The 15,475-nt window shown below is 37.8% G+C and overlaps 1 protein-coding gene across 1 annotated transcript; it reads left to right on the top strand.

The window, feature by feature from the left end:
- The first annotated feature begins 2,732 nt into the window (after positions 1-2,732).
- LOC140151847 (sodium-dependent multivitamin transporter-like) lies at positions 2,733-15,361 on the top strand. Its single transcript, XM_072174171.1, has 8 exons — positions 2,733-2,792; positions 3,988-4,055; positions 4,286-4,374; positions 6,514-6,659; positions 7,493-7,646; positions 8,119-8,224; positions 11,046-11,185; positions 13,130-15,361. Exons 2-8 carry the CDS (start codon positions 4,005-4,007, stop codon positions 13,203-13,205), a joined length of 762 nt encoding a protein of 253 aa, XP_072030272.1. The 5' UTR covers positions 2,733-2,792; positions 3,988-4,004; the 3' UTR covers positions 13,206-15,361.
- Positions 15,362-15,475: the final 114 nt, after the last annotated feature.

The following is a 15,475-nucleotide window of genomic DNA, read 5'->3' as shown; positions in this document are numbered from 1 at the left end:
CCTGGACTCATAGGCTCCGGAAGATTTTAAATATTGGGGGAAGGGCCTAATGGGGTCTGGCCCAAGTTCTGGGGTCATGTTACCCAAAATATTGGGCCCATGCCTGAGGATTTATCATGAAAACCTGAGCGGCACATGCCAGTGTGCTCATTACCCCTTACCCTTGAAATATACATACAGCTGAATATCAACTAATTTTTCATCACAATTATCACAGATCGGCATTATTAAATTTACCTTTCTTTGGATTAATTTTGCTGTTGACGTGTTTTGAAGGATTGGTCTTGTACGCATTTTATCATGGTAAGTTTTGAACAATTATTGTTTATATTGTTAAATTGTTGTATTTTTATATCACTATTCAAAGTAAAATAAGAAAAGAAACTAGTGGCAAATGGTGGTCATAGACCACAAACCTAGCTGGGCGTGTTGGTGTTGTGGAGGTATATGACCCCTGCAAATGTTCCAAAAATGTTCGCCTTGTCATGAGGTTTGTTGGTCCATACCCCTTACAGATGTCTAGTCTAAAATTTGACCTCTGCATGACCTTTGACCTGACCACTGCAAAATGTTCCCCTGGTCAGGAGATTTGTTGTCACTGAGTTTGAGCCCCATATCCCTTACAGTTGTCCATAAAATGAAATTACAAGACTTTACCCAGATAACCTTTGACCTGACTCCTGCAACGTGTTCCAAATTATTCCCCTGGTCATTAAGTTTGTTGTCACCGAGTTTGAGACCCGTACCCCTTACAGATGTCCAGAAAATGCATTTCTAAATTTGACCTGACCCCTGCAAAATGTTCCCCTGGTCATGAGATTTGTTGTCACCGAGTTTGATCACCATACCCCTTATAGATGTCCAGATTTTGCAATTGTAAGATTTTGCCCTTTAATGACCTTTGAACCCAATTCTGTATACAAGTTATAGGCACTGGGTAAAGCCGATGCATATGTGCAAGTGACGTTATTGCGCTATGTAATATGTGGTAGAAGAAACATTTTGAACGTATTTGGTTTATACCAGAAATGCCCCCTTAATGACCTTTGACCCCAAATCTGTTTACACCCTATGTGTACTGGGTACTCTCTAAATTCTAAAGAGTGAAAAAGTCAATCCTCCTCGGAGTGACTCTTCGGGTCAATCGAAAAGATTGATATTCCAATCTACCAAGAGTGAAAATCACATATTTTTCTCCATACGAGTAAAATTTTCACTCTGCAAAGAATGAAATTTCAATCTTTTTAGAGTGAAATTTTCAATCTTTTCACAGAGCGTTCCCTCAGCACAATCTCTCTCGATTGAAGTTTATTATTTTATGTTTATTAAATTTGACTTTTTCACTCTTTGGAATTTAGAGAGTATAGCCGATGCTTATGTGCAATTGTAGAATGTTACATGTACGGGAAGAAGCATCTTTAGCTAAAATTACATTTTTGGCCTATTTGACCCCTCTGTAACCAAGTTGTACATACCCACCAAGTTTGAGGGTCATGCGACCTCTCAGTTCCGAGAATAAGGACGAACAGGCAGACTCACAATTATTTATACTAGGCGGTTACCCGTATTTCGCGGTTTTCGGCTATCATGGTTATTGGCTTTTGCAGATCTCAAAATCAGGGTGTGTCCTTTGGCTGGGATCACTTTCCTCACAGCTGAGCTCAATTGCAGCTTTTTGCATTTTGACCTGACTTTCGCCATAGATACTTTATTTTTAGTATCTATGCTTTCGCCCTCAATTTGAAATTTCACCTGACCTTTGACCACGGATGACCTAACAAACGCAAACTTGACAATTTTACGTTTTTTGACCTATGACCTCTTAACCGTAGGTCTGACAAAAGGTCACCGTGGATACTTGTGTTTGTTAGTCCAAGATAAACCCACCCACCCACCAAGCTTGAGCTCCATAGAGGCAATTTGAAATTTCTACCTTTTTGACCTATGACCTCTTAACCGTAGGTGTGACAAAAAGGTCACAGTGGAAACTTTTGTTTGTTAGTCCAAGATCCACCCACCCACCAATTTTAAGCTCCATAGGGGAAATTAGAAGATTCTACTTTTGACCTATGACCTCTTTACCGCAGGTCTGACGAAAAGGTCACCGTGGAAACTTTTATTTGTTAGTCCAAGGTTAACAAACCCACAAAGTCTGAGCTCCATAGGAGCGATTTAAAATTAGACTTCAATTGGATTTGACCCGGTCGTTGACCTTTGACCTTAAAAAATATAAACTGGTTCTTCCTCATACCAAGCTGCACCCACCAAGTTTGAGGAACGTGCGACCCCTAGTCTCCGAGAAAAGATGCGGACAGATACAGACAGACAGATTCCGGTGAATTATAGTAAGATTTACAAATATCTGTAACAGATATTTATAAATTAAAATAAAAAAGACAAAACGTATAACCTACTGCCCTAAAATTCTTTCTTGTCCGAGCTACTCGTTAATAGGCACATATGCATATTAGCATTTTTACGGTATATGCATAACTCACCAGGATAACTCCTAATCTTATAAATCTAATATTTTGGTCCTGCAGAAGTCGATGCTTATATCCGAAGGCGAGCCCATTAAAATCTCCACATTGTAAAAGCACCGTATTTTCACAATATTTTATTGTTCACTGATAGTTTTATATTCTAAAGATTGATATATATCACTGTACTTCTTCACTCATCTATGTGTGTTAATTGATTAACATTTTGTACAATTTTATTTTGTTTCTATTTGATTGACGCAGTTGATATTTCCTCAATTTCTTCATTTCCAAATACTACAGACAGTCCAGGTAATAGCACGTTACGGGGTATGACCTAGCGGTTTTTGCACTCAAATATTGAGGCAAAATAAAGCTAATACACAAATGTAATGGTATAGTGCTGCAGAATGGTGAAACCATGTTCAATTTTTGTGAAAAGTGTGAAATTTGGCTCAGATGTAGTATTCAGTCTGGTGAACAATTCTAGGGGGAAGGCCAAAAATATTTTGTCCAATATGGTCGCCATAGAGGTCATCGAACTTTATACAGGGAAAATGTTCAAAGTTGAGTTATAAACCATGCCAACGTGTTCCCCTAGTCTCCAGGATACAGAAAAAGTATAGTTTGACCTATCTGTGATGTACGGTTCTCAAGTTATTAGCAAAAAGGTCAAATGTCAAGGTTTGAACTCTACGGGGCTCAAATTTGAAAACTTGCTCCGATTGTTGTCAAAATGGTCTCAAATTCTTCCTCTCATCATAATAATTCATAATAAGAATTCACATATCTAGGAAGTTTGCTAAGGTTACACCCCAAAATTGGACAGTCAATAGGTCTATATATGGAGCTTTATGGTTTTAACCTATTTGAACAATTTTTAATTTTTTCCCTGTATAAAGTTCGATGACCTCTATGGCGGCCATGTTGGACAAAATATTTTTGGCTCTCCCCCTAGAATTGTTTACCAGACTGAATACTACATCTGAGCCACATCTGTTTTGCTATGATTTACCATTGTGCAGTACTAGTATTGAATTCTATAAACATGATAAAGGAGATCCTAGAACCCAGGGCTTGATATATGGGGTATCATTGCCGCCCCATGTGCATTCTTGTTTTCAGGACGAGGAAAACGCCCAAATCTTTCCTTTTGATATATTATTGACCTTAACTCAAGAACCGCAAGACCCAAGTAAATATAAATGCGATTATTTGCTTCCTTGACTGATTTCCTATAAAATGTATTAATATTAAGAAGATCATGATCATAGTACTGTATTGATTAAAAAATCTACTCTCCCAAGCTCACTCATCAGCTCTGTTATAGTAGAGCATTGGACCTGTAAACAAAAGGTCCCAGGTTCGAATTCTGAATGGTCAGTTGAATTTTTTTCACTGGCTATCATTCATGTTGTGTGCGTGTGGTGAGAGTTAAAATCCAATTATATTATAAAAATAATCATACATTTAAGTCACATATCAATATAATTTTCGTACCTTGCAGAATTTGACAACAGCGGTATGTTGGAACCATTGCGAAGACAACCGCCAAACTACACATCACCGGATCAGGTTGGTTTGTCAGTTACTTAATTTATTTCTTTTTTAACCCGTTTCAATCGGCGAAATGTTTAGTTCTGTATGTGCCAAACTTATCTTCTACAAAAATTTTTAAACCCATTATCACTTAGGCTACCAGGGTTTTTTATATCATGTTTTTTATTAGAATTAACATCATTACAAAACAAACGGTAATTTAGTTTAAGCATAACTATTAACAAACCATCTTTGTTTTGTTCAAGATTTTGATTTATTTCATCAGTCAAGAATTTGGCAATCTTCCAGGTTTTCAAGGACTTTTTATAGCATGTCTCTTTGCTGGATCTTTGAGGTAGTGTAACATCAAGTTATTTTACAAGTTAATAGCAAAACAAGCATTTTAAAGAGTGACCAGCATTCAGTAAAACACCATTTTATTACCAAACGATAGATACCTGTCACGCAGGAGTAATTAAAACGTGAGCACAATAATTATGCAGAACATTGATATTGACTTACTTGATTTAAAGCCGTCCTCCTGAAGTAGGTCCCGGAGATGGCTTCCCAACTAGTTTGAGTCTCCACAGCTGTCTGTTGGCGGCCAGGTGTCCTGCCGCTGCTACTGATGGTATTCTTGTCTCTGAACAGAAGAGCTTGATGTCCTCGAGCCACTTTTTCTCTTGTCTTCCTCTGGGTCTGTTGCCTTCTATGTGACCTTCGAGCAGGATTTTTGAATAACGGGTGTTATTCATTCTTTTCACATGACCAAAATATTTGAGTTTTTTGGTCATTATAGTTGTAGTCAGTTCTTTGTAGTAACGTAACCGCTCCCGGATACTAGTGTTTCGGATCCTGTCTCTTCGTGTGACTCACCTAGGTTACATTATCATTGAGGCATAGGAGTTTTTATTTTTCGTAGAAGAGCAGGTAGGGCAACTACTTGATTATATTTCTACGTGTTCATACTACATACTCTGAAAAGTTCAGAAAATTACCACGGGTCAGTTTTTTAAAAGTCACATTTTTGTTGCTAAAATGGGGTTATAGCTCCCTCAACGGGCACTCTCTCCATATGGCTACATGTAAAGACCAGTTATAGAAAAATGGCCCTAAAATAAAAATGACTCGTTCATTTTTTCCTCAAATTTTGCATATGATGTAGATTTAACATCTGGAATGTAATGCAAGTGTTGTCGTTGCTGTTCTTCTACATTCATTTGTAAAATGTCCTCCCCAGACCACGGTGGACTCCTAATATTTTCCTTAAAACACTTCCTTTCAAACACTCGAAGTCTCTGTTCATCTGATTCCTTGAGTGTCCAGGTTTCGGCACTATATGTGATGATGGATAGGACCAGTACGCGGTATAATTCAAGTTTGGTTTAATTCTTGACATCTCTCGACTTCCAAATGGGGTTCAGCTTATGCATGGATCCCATAGCAAGACCAATTCTACGTTTGATATCATTTTCATTGCTGGGGGTTTCTGATATTACTCCTTCCAGGTATACGAAATCCTCCATCTGCTTGAGGGGTTCCCCGCCAATCAGAATATCAAGTTGCACTTTTTCTCTGTTGATGACCTGGACTTCAGTTTTGCTGATATTAATAATAAGTCCAAACTTCTTGCTGAATGTATCAACTCTTGTAACCAGAAACTGTAGGTCTTCTTTTGTTTCAGCCAGGAGGAGAATATCGTCTGCGAAGCGGAGGTTGTTGATGTACAGCTCTTGCACTTTTGCACCTATCTGTTCGTCTTGGATAGCCAACCTTAACACTAGTTCTAGCAGGATGTTGAAAAGTTGTGGAGACGGTATGCATCCATGACGAACTCCTGTCCTAGTGGTAAACCAAGGTGTAAGTTCTCCATTGACTCTTACAGTGCTTTGAGATGTTCCATAGAGTGCTCTTAGAAGATCAACGGTCTTTGACGGGTAGCCCAGGTGTCGCATGGCTTGCCATAGACCCTCTTGCCAAACAGTGTCGAATGCCTTCTGGTAGTCTATAATAGCAGCAGTACAATGGTTTCCGTTTTTCGTTATACTTTTCTGCCAGTTGTCTTCGGGTGAATAGTTGGTCTATGGTGCTCCTTCCCGGTCGGAAGCCTGCTTGGGATTCAGCCAGTGGTTTGCATTCTGTTGTGGAGTATCATCAGTATGCGACAGAATGCTTTTCCTGCAAGGCTAAGGAGGCTGATCCATTTGTAGTTGGAGCAGTCTAACTTGTCCTTTTTCTTATAAATTGGGACAATAACATCTCTTCCCCAGTCTTCTGGAATTTCACCTGTGTCCCATATTCTGTTGCACAGTTTGTGTATGATCCTGACATCTGGTTCTCCTGTAGCTTTCCTGTAGCTTTTATAAAACATTCAAAACCGTGAGTGATAAACATCCCGGAACATAAATAATATGTATCTTTCTTATTAAGTAAAAACAGGCTATAAGTTAAGAACTGACATTAACACCAAATTTCTGATATTTTCATCCTACAGCACGGTTTCATCTGGTTTGAATGGTTTGAGCGCGGTAACATTAGTTGACATCATTCGACCATTCAGAAAATGGAGACGTAAAGATCAAGACGAAGCTGATATCCAGAGCCGGGAGGAATATGACACAAGACTTAGTAAAATTCTTAGTAAGTTTCAGCGTGTGTTAATACAGCATTTAGAGAAGTGACAGTATGTATATAGTCTAAAGTCTTATTTCATAACACTATCCCTCATGGTTGTTTGATGGCATGTAAAAACTCTAGTCATTTTTTAAGTAAAGGGTTAAACACTGATGGCGCTATTTATTTTAAATCTTGTTTTCATCTTTAACACTGGTATATACGGGATTAAAATATCAGAAAAAGAGCAGCGAATAGCAAGGTAAATTTCAACAACAAAATGTTATCATGAAATGTAGGAATATCTTATATTATTTGGCTAATTTGAATTTAGAATGTAAATATGCAGTTTATTGAATAAAAAGTAGAAAAGGATAAATAAGTTGATAAAGAAACGATTCTATGTTTAAATAGCTAAAATATATATTTTATTTAAACACCTATTCTCGAAGGTCTGTTCTAAGAATTTAAAATATATATTTGTGTGTATATTAGTGGGATAGCTGTTGGTTTTATCCAGGTCTAGAATTGATCATTAATGTTTTGTTAGAAACTTTTAAAAAAATTATCACATCAAACAAACTTGCCCTTTTAGCTAATCTGGAATTATTCATTTGACTTCAACTGCTTCTTCTTTTGGTAATAGGCTAGAATGCGCACAGTCATTTCAAGTCTATGGTCTATTTCTTTGCTGCCTTTTCTGGTCCCATAAGGACCCAGGCGTATTACCACAAGGATTTACCTGGCAATAAAACAAACATGATGCTCATTGAAAGTCCTATTATCCAATTTGTTTGTAACATATAAAATTACAAAATACATTGTATATTTCTATTTTCTCACTTTCCGCATTTATATAGCCTTAAGTTATGGTGTTGTCGGTATTGGCCTGGCATTTTTAACCAGTAAATTGGGCACGTTGTTGAAAATGACATTTTCTGCGTTTGGTGCTTTGGGTGGTCCACTGGTTGGAGCCTTTCTACTTGGGATGTTATGGCAACGAACAAATACAAGGTACAGTTATGTGTTTTATCAATTTTGTTTCTGTATTATTTAATCAACTTTCATCAAAACATTCTCTATTTAAGGAAGATCAAGCTTCATTCACAATTGATTCACGGTTAATGGCTGTATGGTTTCAAGTTTATAACTAATATTAGGCAGTTGTCAACCGCAGTAAGCGACACCTGTAATGGCTCTCATGTAATGAAAATGATGGCTCTGAAAAGAGCTGTTCATAATGTACACCGTTCTTTGTACCAGTAGCTTTGAAATCAATTTGAGATTGATTTAAAAATATGTAAATCATGAATGTAACGGACTCTTTGCCCAATTGCAGAATTTTTAGTGACGTTTTGTTATGAGGGGTGAACTTTGAGGGGATTGAGGGGATGGTTCCATTACCTCCGTGGTACCGCCACTTTCAATGCAAACAATTATGTTAACTTTGAAGTTACATGTATACGAATTGTATATTCAAATGCAGAGGTATACTATTGGGGGTTATAGTAGGAGCTTTACTGGGACTAGTGATGTGTGTTGGCAATTTCAGTCATCAAGACAATCTTGAAGATTCCTTCGCCTTATTCCAGGTAATCATTTTACAATTACATTCTATTATATTCTGTACGTTTCTCGATGGTTGTCATTTATCAAATTGTATTCATTCTTTGTTTTTCACTGCAATTGTGGTCTTTCTTAAATATTGAACTGTCCCCAATTTATGACAGCATCTAAAAAACAAGGTATTAAATTCAAGAAAGGTCTCAAACACTTTTCGTATATTGTATGACTACACGTTGTAATGATAATGGTAATGCCTGAGACACCTTTGACATACCTTGACCTAAGGCGTCGGCACGGATGCTGATGCACTCTGCCTTGCTATCTGATCCATGGTGATTCCATGCCATGCCACTAGGTCTTTGGCCAGCCTTCCTGCATGCTGCTACTACGGAGGTGATGTTTCGAGATAGGCATTCTGATTTAATAGTGTCCATCCATCTTTTGGGAGGTCTTCCATGTGGTCTTTTTCCATGTACATTGCCCTCTAGCAAAATCTTGGGGTATCTGTCGTTGCCCATTCGCTGTACGTGGACAAAGAATCGGATCCTTTTTTGTGTGATTTTATCAGTGACTGTGTGCTTCAGCCCAAGTGTGTCCCGTATTATGGTGTTACGTATTTTGTCCAGACGTGATACGCCCATGATCTTCCTCAAGCACATCATTTCAAAGACTAGGAGGCGATTTTCATAATGGTTCAGGTCTCAGCTCCATACATTAGGATGGAAAGTACTAGGACCCTGTATAGCTCGATCTTGGTGGCCCGTTGAATGTCCTTGGCATTCCATATACTATAAAGTCTTTGGACCGCTCCTAATGCTTTTCCTATTCGGTGCTTGATGTCTTCTCTGCTTGTACCCTTTTAAGATATGGTGCCTCCCAAGTACACAAACTCATCCACTTGCTTAAGCAGATTGTCATTGATGTAGTAGATGTTAAGGTCAACCTTTTGGCTGCTGATTACTTGTACTTCGGTTTTACCATTGTTGATCTTTAGTCCGATCTGTAGGGTACTAGCAGAATCAGCATGAGGACCTAGCTGAATTCAACGATTCTGCTCGTCACTGCGTGATCTATTGGCTCAGGCGCATTTGACCCTGCGCTTGGACATGCTAAGAAGAAGCTAGCAAGACAATGTCATCAGCGAAGAGGAGATTTGAGATCAGTTGTCTCTGGATCGTTATTCCTATGTCAGTGTCATGGGTTGCATAGAGCATAACAAGTTCAAGAATTATGTTGAAGAGTGATATCACACAGCCTTGCCGCACTCCCACTGTTGTGTGAAACCAGTCAGTTAGGTCGCCATTCACACGCACAGCACTGTTTGATATACCGTATAGTGCTTTGAGAAGCCTGATGATCTTGCTTTGGAAACCGAAGAATCCCATTGCTTTCCAGAGACCGTGCTGCCAAACTGTGTCGAATGCCTTTTCAAAGTCGATGTTCCAACAATACAGTTGTATGCCTTTCTCAAGAAGTTTTTCTGTGATTTGACGTAGGGTGAAAAGTCGACCAACTGTTGATCTTCCAGGTCGGAAGCCAGCTTGAGATTCCGAGATGACCTCTTCTGCCTTTTTCATGATTCTACGTTGCAGAATGGTGGTGAATACTTTCCCTGCATGGCTCAGTAGGCTGATGCCCCTAATAGTTTGCGCAGTCTAACTTGTCTTTTTTCTTGAATATTGGTGTTATTATAGCCTTTCCTCAGTCCTCTGGGAAGACTTCGTTCTTCCATATTTTGTTACACAGCCGGTGTAGGATTTTGACCCCTGCTTCACCTGAAGCCTTAAGCTCTTCAGCCGTCACATTGTCATATCCAGGTGCTTTGCCATCAGTTAGCTTTTTTATGGCGCTGGTAATCTCCAGTATACCTGGCTCCTCTTCAGTGTTTGGCATTTGCGGGATGCTGTTTGCTATCTCTTCATTTATAGGATTTTGGTTGTTGTAAAGTTGTTCACAGTTTTCTTTCCATTAGTTTTTCACATCCTGGAGTTCAGTTAGTATCTTTCCTTCTTTGTTCTTTACAGTCTGCATTTTGATGCTTGGTTTATTAGTGATTTTGTAGAATACACCTCTTTTGACTTGGCAGCCTGATGTGCATTCTCTACATTTCTGCACAGGTCTTTAAGCCTAGTGTCTTTGCAGCCTTTGGTTTTCCGCTTGATTTCTCTAGTGAGATAGTTGTACCTTGTCTTTTTACTAGGATCTATCAGTTTCTCCTGCTTGACCTTCGAACGTTCTTCACTTAGACTGATAACCTCCTCACTTATCCAGGGTTTAGGCTTCTGAGTCTTTCTGTTTCCTAAGATCTTTTTTGATGTGTTACTGAAGGCTAACTTCATTGCTTCCTATGTGTCATTGATATCAGTGTCATCATCATCAAGCAATGGGGCAAAACTACACCCAATTTCGATCTCATATCTCTCTCTCTTGCAGATTGATTCTTGAGTTTGAAGACATTATATCGCTTGGGATATTTTGGTTTAGGTATAGTCTTGAATTATAGATGGATGTTTGCTAGTACAAGTTGGTGGTCGGATCCCATAATCAGCACATGGAAAGCTCCTTGAGTTTGTAATACATCCTTTCCATTTGTTGCTGATCATAATAAAGTCAATTTTATTATGAGTTTTTTGATCAGGGGATTCCCATGTCCATTGTCTGCTGTCTTTGTTTTGTTTTAACATACTGTTCGTGAGGCACAGATGTTTTGTGGCGCAGAAAGTCAATAGCTTTTCACCTCTGGCATTAATGTTTCCATATCCATAGTTTCCCATGAAATTTGCCCATTCTGAGTTGCCTGAGACACATTAGCTCACATTTGTCTGCAAACAATTTCATTTCCCGCAGGTTTCGTTCTATTGGTATGGTTTTTTTACATTGCTTGTTACTACTGCCATAGCTGTACCGGCAAGCGAGATTATAAGGCATTTCTCGCCAGCAGAACGAGATAAACAAGTAGATCCTGTACTATTGCTGTCCTATATCAGGTATTTAAACAATTACACTATAAATATTTTATCCGTTTTGTAACGTATCGTTTTCAGTGTGATCTATTCTTAAAATGTTTTATGGTGATATCAATCAATCAATAGACTTAAGGGATCTAAAATCAGCGTTTATTGCGTTTCGACAGTATTTTTTGTGGGACATGAGAACACCTCAGACCTATCGAATTGTATTCTGAATACGAAGCATGTCTTTCTGATATCAAATAATTTTCATTTTTGAAAATCACAATATAATACAAATTTTATGACAAATTATAAAAATTTGATATTTTTCAAATTTTGATATATAACAGTCCTCGAAGTAAATTATATAAATCTAATGATATATTCGTAAAGTGTATGTAGCAGGGAGGAAAAGCCGACGGTCAATTGAAATTTTTGACCTTTCATATTGAAGATATGGATTTTTTTCTCAAAAGACCTAATTTTTTGTGTGTTTTGGGAAAAAATCCATATCTTCAATACGAAAGGTCAAAATTTTCAATTGATCGTCGGCTTTTCATCCCACCTACATACACTTTAAGTATAAATCATCAGATTTATAAAGTTTACTTCAAGTACTGTTAAATATCAAAAATATCAATTTTAATGATTTGCCATAAAATGTGTATTAAATTGCGAGTTTCAAAAAATCAAAATTATTTGATATCAGAAGGACATTCTTCGTATTCAGAATGCAATTCGATATGTCTGATGCGCTCTAATGTCCCAAAATAAATACTGTCCAAACGTTCATACCCCAGCCCTTAATTCACATAATAAATTTACAAATCACATACAGGGCAGCTACTCGTCAGATTAGGCCTACCCTAGATCACGGAAGTACTAGAGATGGAGGATTAAAATATATACAAAATCAGTACTTCAATAAGAGCTAACGGACCGCAGAAAATCAAACATACATACGATTGTAACTATCGTAATTATTGCTCTAAGGCCAGCTTTTCGACGATTTTTATAAATTAAGCACAAGTGTCACGATCTAGTTGAAAGCCGCAATCACCTCTTCCAAGTTCATGTGTATCTTTAGTGTAAGATATTCATACATTAGGCTGGTGTGATGTCCTAGGCTAATTCCGTGCTCGTTTACACGAAGGGTAAACTCAAGTTGACGCAAAAATACCCAAATAACAAATTGTTGTAATTGGTTAATACACTGAACATACAAATACAACAATCCTTTATCTTAAGGATTTGTAATATTTACTTATTCGACAGTTTTGTTCTTGTTGGTGATTAGTTTCACGTGTTAAAGTTCCAGACGATTCAATGACGTATATTATCCAAACTTAAGCCTAATGTTCCACAAAGTTAATGTAGACTTGCATACAAATTTGTACATGACAATCTCAATGACACCATTCACTCTTATCATGATCATTGGGAACAATTTCTTTGTCTTTTCCACCAGGGATACTGAGAAACCAATATCCGGACATATCTTACGAATTTTAACCAAAACACAACTTGTCGAAGGAGGTCTTACATGCATCCCATCTCTAGCAATAGATTACCATTTTACATTGTCTGGGGGAATTTTCCAGAGATTCCCCATTATTATGATGTGATCACTAATCACATTGCGACATCTGGAATTCCCCAGAATAAATATAGACTTGTCTGATGTTATTGTACACAACGGGATTTTACCATGATCTCATAGGGATTCCCGCATTACATGATATAAAGGGAATTTCCCTTAATGCAACTATCTAAATCGAACTCTAAAATGCTAAAATGTATCTCAAACTCTATAATGCAACTCTAACTCTAAATCAAACTCTAAAATGTAACTCGAACTCGAACTCATAAAAAGTAAACACTCTTTCAAAAAATATCTCTGTAGTTCTGAATGAAATATAAAAAAATGATAATTGTTTTTGTTTATATTGATGTTTACAATTACTCTCCTAATTCTTCCAGACCGAAGCAATACCAATCAGTAGGAAAAGAGGCAGAACTTGACGAAATGAACACTAATACGGAAGAGAAGAAATAATATGAAAATGACTGTATTCGGTACACCCCGGTGGTACAGATGCTACATTCAGTGCAGGACATATCCAAACATGTTGGTAAATTGCAGCTTCAGGGAGGAATTTATTGGTTAGAATTGGATCATGCCCGAGACATTTCGATCACTGTCGATCGGATTCGCCCGATTCCGGACAACATGGTGATATGTGCATGACGCCATTTTGTGACGACCTCCAGCAGCCAGTATTATTTAAAATATCGGACTATGCCATGAAAATATCTTTTCAATTCCAAGTTAGTAAAACGCGTGCCTACATGTAATGTACTTGACAAAATTACAGTGGAAACTCGTTGATACAACATCTGATAACACAAAATTTGACAAAATAAAACGTTTTTTGAGTCTCAAGCCTCCTTTACACATTATAATGACTCGAGAACACAAAATCCTGTCACCTCAAAGTCAAGGCAATGACAAAATTGTGATAACGTGGTTCCATTGTACTAGTATACTTTTATTACTAAGTATTTTATTATTATAATTTCATTGTCCATATGTTAATTTTTATTTGCATTTATATGTGTTTGACTTTTTAGCTGGTGCGATTGTGGTGTTGCTGCATCCTGATCGATGGTACAATATAATATGACGACCATCTGGGTCCAAATTTATTGCGCAGTTGTGATTCTGATTGTAGCCAATCAGATGTCGTCTCTATGCGGCCAATTTTTTAAAATTTTATTTAGTAGTCTCCTTCGCCGCCATTTGCCAGTTAGTGAGACAGGGGCTATTTAAGGCGGAAAAAGTCACTGCACGTTGGCAAGACAGTGCAGTTACATTTGTCGCAGTGGGCATTAGAGAGAGGGTGGTAGCCACCCCCCCGAGTTCTGAGATTTGTTTCAAACCACGCATTCAAAGCACTCATTTTGATGATACATTTGTGACATCACGATGACTTCTTTTAAACATGGGAGATATAGGCTGACCAGGCAGATGAGGCAAGGGAAAATGTTCAAATGGTCTCGCTAATTGACTACTATAATTACTTCAAATTTGCAATCTTAATGCTAAAATGGCCCAAAAGAGGACAACCATGGTCTTAAAAGAGGATTCCTTGAGCATTTTTAAAAATTCAAATATTTCAGAAAGGTAACTTTTTATGACCATATTCGGAATCAGCATAAAGCAAAAGTTTTTCCATATTTAAAGTGAATTTTTGCCATAAATGAGTATATAAGAAGAGATCTAGATCCACTGAACTGTGTTTTTTGTTAATTTGTTCCCGATATTGAGCCAGAGGGGCTATCAAGTTCCCTTATCAGGCCTACATGCCATTACATAGGTTGCGCGCTTGCTTGCCTTTTGACTCTCGTCATGATTATACCGGACCACCATGCTATTTCCAAATCACTGGACCCACTGACCTGCTATATCTGTACCGAGACACTATGAGCGCGGAGCGCACAAAAAATTTCGATTTTAACGCTAATGGGTTAAAATTAAAACAATTAATTCATGCCTCAAACCGGAACATACAATTTAATTTCGTTCTATTTTTTTTTAATAAAGTCGCTGCTCATTTATATTTAATCCCGTAACTATTCGTTTTGATTATGTACTGTTCATTTTGAGGTATATTATCACTTTGAACCGACGACAATATCATCAAAATGAATAGTTTCCGTTTTATTTTAACAAGTAACTATTCAAATTGACAAGATCTCCAACTCGTTATTTGACAAGATTACCCATTTCATTTTGACACTATTTTGTTATGTCCCTCTCTGAGAAGATAAACTACTCAAACTTGATAAGTTGACAAGAATCTATTTATTCTGTAATAATTCTTTGGCGGTCAAGTTAGCTCAATCGATAAGGCGTTCGACTATGGTGCGAGAGGTTGCGGGTTCGAACCCTGACGCGAGGGTGCCTAGTACTGCTCTTGGAAAAATTGAGTTAGCTTGAAATTCCCCTGGACAAGGAACTTACTGCTAATTGTCTCGTTGTAACCCTGATCCTGGTTGCGAAGGTTATTTGTGGAATGTATTGGGTGTGCGCTCTTGTAGCTGCAAAGTCCCTGAATTGATGTTAAGGGACGCACCATTAGATTCTCAGGAGGGGGGTAGGAAGCCGAAGGCGGCGAGGTCTTTTTTTTCGCCGCCGAAGGCGAAAAGTTGTTTTTTATTTCATGCATTTATACACCGTGAGGTGGGGGAGTTTTGGGGTGGTTTTTTTTGTTGCTTGTTTTAGTGTTGGTGGGGAAAGTTTTTTTGGGTTTTTTTTGCTCATGT

This window comes from Amphiura filiformis, chromosome 5, assembly GCF_039555335.1.
Source record: "Amphiura filiformis chromosome 5, Afil_fr2py, whole genome shotgun sequence".
NCBI lineage: Eukaryota > Metazoa > Echinodermata > Ophiuroidea > Amphilepidida > Amphiuridae > Amphiura > Amphiura filiformis.
The sequence above is the reverse complement of the archived record's forward strand: the minus strand, read 5'-3'. Positions and strand labels throughout refer to the sequence as shown.